The sequence below is a fragment of the Pygocentrus nattereri genome, chromosome 30 (assembly GCF_015220715.1).
Source record: "Pygocentrus nattereri isolate fPygNat1 chromosome 30, fPygNat1.pri, whole genome shotgun sequence".
Lineage (NCBI taxonomy): Eukaryota > Metazoa > Chordata > Actinopteri > Characiformes > Serrasalmidae > Pygocentrus > Pygocentrus nattereri.
In genome coordinates, this window is record NC_051240.1 from 11623472 (window position 1) to 11630971 (window position 7500).

The following is a 7500-nucleotide window of genomic DNA, read 5'->3' on the forward strand; positions in this document are numbered from 1 at the left end:
TTATAGTGTGTATTGTTGTTTGCCCCCGTATGTAAGATATGAATGAGCACAGCTCCCGCAGCCACAGCATCTTCCTCATCAACATCAAACAGGAGCACCTGGACACAGAGCACAAACTCACAGGCAAACTGTACCTGGTCGACCTGGCTGGCAGTGAAAAGGTGTCTGTGTCTGTCTGTGTGTGTTTGTGTGATGGATGGATGGACAGATAGATGGAGCACTTTAGGGGAAAGTCGTCTATTACAGCAGCACAAACTACAAGACCAAAGCAGAAGTATTGCTGTGGCCTAGTATACAGATGCTTAAATAAAAGATGTATAATAAAATTTACTAAAACAACTATAAAATATGTAATACAGTAAGTAATTAAAATCACAAATGTTACGCAGGTGACTATGCAGTGGTGCATGTCACATCCAGTGAATGAACCGAGTGACCATGCACTGTAAGCAATAAGTGGGTTGTTTCACAGAAACGTCCACTTTTCTGTCTGTCCATAGGAGTCACTGGTGTTACTGATCATCATAGGTGTTACACATAAGAAAGGTAACACCAGAGACAGTAACACCAGTGACCTTTTTAATGAAGAATGCTGCTACAGAGCATCAAATGACATGTTGTCAATCTTGGAAGATCCTCCAAAATGTGTAATTTAATCAATTTGTCAATTTGATTTTTATTTATTAATTTTGTTCCCCCCCACATCCCCCTGCAGGTCAGTAAAACGGGAGCAGCCGGAGCGGTACTGGACGAGGCTAAAAACATCAACAAGTCTCTGTCTGCTCTTGGCAACGTCATCTCTGCACTGGCAGAGGGCACCGTAAGAGACTTTTTCATTTAATGTACATTTACGGCATTTGTGTGTTGCAGTCCACTCTGAGAAAGTATCTTGGCTAATTTCAAATAGGTTAGAGAGAAAGCCAGTCCTGAGACAGAAGCCCATGTTGATACCTAGAGAAAAGAGAGTTAAACACAGTGCAGTGCAATACATTACAATAAATACTTAACTCTGTGCTCACTGAAGTGCTGTAGACAGAGATGTGTCTTTAGTCTGTGTTTGAAGACCATGAGAGACTTTGCTGTTCAGACAGCCAGTGGGAGTTCGTTCCACCACCTGGGTGTCAGGACAGTGAAAAGGGGCTTGGGTTCCATGCGTCTTGAAGGATGGCAGGTCAAGCCGAGCTGTATTTGAGGCTTGAAGGGCTCGAGGTACAGATCTAGTTTTGACCATTGCCATCAAGTAGGGAGGGGTTGGTCTGTTTTTGGCTTTGTAGGCAAGCATTAGGGTTTTAAATCTGATGTGTGCAGCTGCAGGAAACCAGTGAAGGGAGTGCAGCAGTGGAGTGACATGAGTGAATTTGGGAAGATTGAATTGTGCTGCATTCTGGATCAGTTGCAGGTGCTTGATTGCCGCATAGGAAGACCAGCCAAGAGCGAGTTGCAGTCCTCTCTCTCGCTCGCTCACGCTCTCTCTCTGCCCACAATTCCCTGGTATTCCCTAATCATAAGGAAGAGCTGGGCAATATATTTATCATTATTGTGATAAATTATGTCATAGTTTGCTTGCTTGAGCTTATCATTTAATATTATCAGTACTTAAAACACACTTGCAAAACTGCATGTTTAGTTACAAAGAGAGCAAAATTAGTCAGCACAGTATGTGAAGCATTAAAAACAAATCATTGGATTCATATTTTTGATTAAGGAACACTAACTTCTAACTGCGTGTGTGTGTGTGTGTGTGTGTGTGTGTGTGTGTGTGTGTGTGTGTGTGTGTGTGTGTGTGTGTGTGTGTGTGTGTGTGTGTGTGTGTGTCTTTTATAGAAGACTCACGTGCCGTATCGTGACAGTAAGATGACTCGGATTCTGCAGGATTCTCTGGGTGGAAACTGCAGGACCACAATAATCATCTGCTGCTCTCCATCCGTCTTTAATGAGGCTGAGACCAAATCCACTCTACTGTTCGGACAGAGGTCTCGGGCACAGTCAAACCCCCAGAGACTACTCTCTCAAATAAATTAGCACTTCTGATTTATTTCACAGCGTCAGCTGTGATGAATTTGATCTGTTCTTAAAGGTAATGTGTGTTTCACCTGCAGAGCTAAGAGCATCAGGAACACCGTGTGTGTGAATGTGGAGCTGACAGCAGAGGAGTGGAAGAAGAAATATGAGAAGGAGAAACAGAAAAGAGAGAGTCTGAAAGGCATCATAGAGAAACTGCAGACAGAGCTCAACCAGTGGAGGAACGGTGAGAGAGGTTACACAATGGAGGGAGAGAAATTAGACTCAAACTGAAAACAAAATCAACCTTATTGTAGTTTATCAGTTTATGTCCTTAGTCATACAAAAGGGCAATTCCACCAAATTATCAAAATGTCTGTGTAATTCAATGAGATGTAAGCAAAGTCAAAGTGGTTTGATGTAAAATGGTTCATTCTAGAGAAACCAACTCTGATTTCTTTACCATGATTATGGCAACCAGTCTACAAAGCAAGCATGGATTACTACATTACTTACTGTCCAGGATGATCAGTGAATTTATAGTGTGGTTGGTATAGTGTAATGGGTAACACCTCTGCCTTCTACTGTAGACAGGGGTTCGATGCCTGCCTGGGCAAGCACCCTACACCATACCAATAAGAGTCCTTGAGTAAGACTCCTAGCACTACCTTCGCCTGCACTTCCCTATCCACCCACATGTTTTAGGCCAGTCTTCTTTAAACCATCATGAAACTGTCAGGTAGTGTATTCACATTCCTGTGAGGGAGCTTTGAGGTATTTTTCAGACTTCTGGTTCCCATCAACGCTATTGTGAACAATTATGACTCGGTAAGTTTCTCTAGAGCAAAGCATTTCACATCAAACCACTCTGAATGACTTTGTTTACATTGGAATGACTAAATTTTGCACTCATTTTGATCATTGGATTTCCCCCTTTAAACACATCATTGTGTAAAATTATTAACCAATAATGTTTCCTCCCACCATTCTAACCAAAACAGCGGTCATCACCTCTATTCCCAGCTGCACATACAGACACACATAAATATGGCCTGGTACAAAACTTTCATACTTTTCCTCCTGTACATCCTGTGCTACCAGGATTTTATCTCTTTCCCCCAGTGCAGGTGCTGGAGATGAAGGTGCAGGTTGGGCAGCTGTTGATTTGTTCCTAGTTATGGACACATCTGCTAAACATTTTGTGATTGGTCAATTTGCAAGTCTGTCAATGGCCCTTTCTTATTGGAAATGCTGGTCCTGGACGCCTACCCAGTTTGGCCTACAAGATTGTATTTCAGTGCAGTTTTACACAGCTTGCAGCTGAATTGGTTTCATTATGTCTAGTATTTCTATATTAAGTGTTTTGGCTTTTTGTTTATTAGAAAGGTTGTTTGTTCTCTCCTGCTGCCTGTTCACTGCAGTTTTTACCACCTCTGTATTTCAGGTACTGTCATCCACTAGTTGACTAGACTGTTGCCCACATTAATGACTAGTGGATTAATTACCCCTAGTAGGTGGAGTGTAGTCCTCCATGATTTGACTGAATACTAGCTTCTGGCTGGATGTTCTCTGAGAACAGACACTCTTCACAATCCATTAAAATCCAGATTGAGGAAAAAATCATCGGCCAAAACTATTTTCCACCCAAAATATCTGCTTCATGTCACATTGAAGGAGGAGAAAGTTTTGATTTTGACTGAGGTGTGTGTGTGTGTGTGTGTGTGTGTGTGTGTGTGTGTGTGTGTGTGTGTGTGTGTGTGTGTGTGTGTGTGTGTGTGTGTGTGTGTGTGTGTGTGTGTGTGTGTGTGTGTGCGCGCCAGGTGTTTGTGTACCTGTGCAGGAGCAGCTGAATGATGATGATCAGAACGTGATTTGTGACAGTACACCAGTCATCAGCAGCACTCTACCCTCCATCACCACGGTTACTGCTATAGAGAAGGATCAGCATGAGGAGAACCTCAGAAACCTTTACAAACAAATGGATGACAAGGTGTTTATATATGCATGTGTGTATATGTGCACTCGTGTTGGAGTGGATATCCAAAAGAAGTAATCTAATACAAATTACTAAATACTTTTCTCAAACTATAATGTAGATGATTTATTAGAAGTAATTGGAGTAGATTACTTGTGTTACTCTGTAAATACATTCAAATCTGTACCACATGAAAAGCCAACATCAGTACTTTATTTGGAAAGAAAAAACCCAGTCACCGCGAACTTTAAATAAAGAGGCCTATCAGTGTCACCACCTTTGAACAACACAGTCAGTTATGCTTTGATGCTGTTAGAAAACCTGGAAACTAGCCAGTTGAAATAAAATGGCTCCTTTTTGAAGATAAATTTTAAAAGAATAAAATGTAGAGTTGAGTCTGTCTCTTCGTGCATAATATTATCTGTCAGCTTCATATTAACATGATTAAATACTGCAACAGAGAGAGGTTTGTCTAGAAGGTCATGCACAAAATTTCAATTTCAATCTGAAGACCATAGAAGTGACTTTCATCATTTTTCTGTTATTGTGTGTGTGTGTGTGTGTGTGTGTGTGTGTGTGTGTGTGTGTGTGTGTGTGTGTGTGTGTGTGTGTGTGTGTGTGTGTGTGTGTTTTATTTAGTTCTGAAAATTTGTACATAAACTGTATTGAGTTAACTGTATTTTCAGTTATTTATTGGCTCTGGCCCCATGTCTATTACAGTTTACCCCATGTCTGTGGGATAATCTCGAATATTTGTCCTCGCTCCACTTTTCTTTAAATAGGCCTTTTATTATACTTCCTGTTTCTGGGAATTTGTTGTTAGACTTTGTATTAAACGCCTTACTCTAGCTTAGTTATTTCTAAAGTCGTCAGAGTGTTAGGGTGGAGACGGGGAGGGAATATGATGCTTGTTGTACAGTATTGCAGCGATTTTTGACTTTTTAAATTTTCTCTCCCAGTTAATCAGTCATTCTCTCTCTGTGCAGGATGATGAGATTAATGTGCAGACTCAGCTGGCTGAGAAACTGAAGCAGCAAATGGAGGTGCAGGAAGAGGTGAGAGAATATGAAGGGTTTTGTTGCAAAAGGCATTGTATAATTTCCAATCCTTTTTTTTTTTTTTTTCTTCAAGATTTGTATACATAATGTATACTTTTTTTTTAATATAAAAGTAAACAACCTTGCCTGTTACAGTATGTTGGAATGCAGCTCTTTGTGCCCGCTCTGACTTTCAGTATTCCAAAAAATACACATTACAAAGATGTACTGTAAACCAAGGCTCTAAGCAGGTCAACATATAGCATGTACAACAGTAACTACATACTTTTATGTGGACACAAGTTTGTCAATTTTGACACTGATTTAAAAGCTTGAGTGTAAACGGATGAAATGTGTTTGTGACCTAAACAGGTGTTTATGTATGAAGCTATTTCCAAAACAAAAGTTAGTTTTTAAATGCTGCCTCCAAGTAATTTTATTAAGGGCTCTGTATATGTGGAATCTTCAAGTCTGCTGGAGAAGCATCCCTGGTGGCTCCTCTTGAACATGCTTGAGAGAATGTCGAGAGTGTGCAAATCTTTAAATAGAAGGTGTTGTTTATGTCCATATGTGTCAGTTTGGCTTTATCATTCTAAAATGTAGAAAGTTGGAAAAGAAGGAAGACGTCTTCGGTTAGTAGATGTGTCCCGGTATTGGACTGGTACTTTTATAGATATGAGCTAAAGCCTAATTGTGTGTGTGTGTGTGTGTGTGTGTGTGTGTGTGTGTAGTTGTTGGCATCATCGCAGCAGGACAGTGTGCGGTTGCAGGAGGAGCTGTGCTCTTTGCAAATGGATAATGAGGAGCTGAGGGGGGAGGTGAGGGAGGTGCTGTCTGCACTGGAGGAGCTCGCACTCAGCTACGACCAGAAGTGCCAGGAGGCATCTGCCTGCGCGCTCGCCAACCACACGATCACCCAGCAGCTCACACTGAAGAATGTGAGTGTGTGTGTGTGTGTGTGTGTGTGTGTGTGTGTGTGTGTGTGTGTGTGTGTGTGTGTGTGTGTGTGTGTGTGTGTGTGTGTGTGTGTGTGTGTGTGTGTGTGTGTGTATATACACATAACAGAGGAACACACTTAAGTCCAAATTTGTACATACAGTACTCAAAGCAATAACTCAGAGCAAACTCTAATTTACCGTTTTCCTCTCACCCTAAATGTAGTCAATAATGTACCTTTGGAACACCAACTTGGTTAAGACGTTTATCAGTTTAATCTAATTTTCATAAGGGGTGCCCCTTTTTTGCACTGGGGTCCCGAAGATGCTATTTACATTACTGGTAAGATCCTTTTCAACATCTTCCCTGGAAATATGCAGTTGCAGTTTCACCATACAGCCAACAGAGGGGCGCATTTGTGTGTATGTGTTTTAGGAGCTTCTAGAGGCTGCTCAAAGGGACTTGGCAGAGCAGCTGGAGGTTAGTGCTATCCAGAGGAGGAGAGCAGTAGAGATTCTCAGTCTGCTGTTGAGAGACCTCAGCGATATGGGAGCCGTCATGGGTACCAAGGATATTAAAACGGTACAAACTGTATTGAGCAGCCTTCATTTATTTAAATTCCAGTCAAAACAGCCATTAAGTAAAGGTTATTCATTTGTCAAGAAATGCACTATATTGCCAAAAGTATTTGCTCGTCTGCCTTCACATACATGTTCTTAATCCATAGGGTTTAATATGATGTTGGCCCACCCTTTGCAGCTATAACCGCTTCAGCTCTTCTGGGAAGGCTTTCCACAAGGTTTAGGAGTGTGTTTATGGGAATTTTTGACCATTGATCCAGATGTGCATTTGTGAGGTCAGACACTGATGTTGGGTGAGAAGGCCTGGCTCAAAGTCTCCGCTCTAATTCATCCCAAAGGTGTTCTCTCAGGTTGAGATGCAGTCAAATTCTTGCACACCAAACTTACTTATCCATGTCTTTATGGGCTTTGCTTTGTGCACTGGTGCGCAGTCATGTCGGAACAGGAAGGGTCCGTCCCCAAACTGTTCCCACAAAGTTGGGAGCATGAAATTGTCAAATCTCTTGGTCTGCAGAAGCATTAGGAGTTCCTTTCACTGGAACTAAGTGGCCGAGCCCAACTCCTGAAAAACAACCCCACACCATAATCCCCCCTCCACCAAACTTTACACTTGGCACAACGCAGTCAGACAAGTAACATTCTCCTGGGACCACCAAACCCAGAGTCATCCATCAGATTGCCAGACAGAGAAGCATCATTCGTCACTCAGAACACATCTCCACTGCTCTAGAGTTCAGCGGTGGCGCTTTATACCACTGCATTCGACATTTGCATTGCGCTTGGTGATGTATGCTTGGATGCAGCTGCTCGGCCATGGAAACCCATTCCATGAAGCTCTCTACGCTGTTCTTGAGCTAATCTGAAGGCCACATGAAGTTTGGAGGTCTGTAGCGATTGACTCTTCAGAAGGTTGGCAAACTCTGCGCACTATGCGCCTCAGAATCTGCTGACCCCACTCTGTCATTTTACG

General features: G+C 42.1%; 1 protein-coding gene across 1 annotated transcript in view; it reads left to right on the plus strand.

Annotated features, from left to right (window-relative positions):
• The window catches only part of LOC108430020 (kinesin heavy chain-like), a 25950-nt gene that overhangs the window by 7411 nt on the left and 11039 nt on the right, over window positions 1-7500 (plus strand). The window contains exons 8-15 of the mRNA XM_017702157.2: window positions 37-161; window positions 716-820; window positions 1825-1973; window positions 2100-2248; window positions 3822-3991; window positions 4963-5031; window positions 5745-5951; window positions 6385-6531. Of these exons, the coding sequence (XP_017557646.2) occupies window positions 37-161; window positions 716-820; window positions 1825-1973; window positions 2100-2248; window positions 3822-3991; window positions 4963-5031; window positions 5745-5951; window positions 6385-6531 (1121 nt within the window). The remainder of the gene's footprint in view (window positions 1-36; window positions 162-715; window positions 821-1824; window positions 1974-2099; window positions 2249-3821; window positions 3992-4962; window positions 5032-5744; window positions 5952-6384; window positions 6532-7500) is intronic.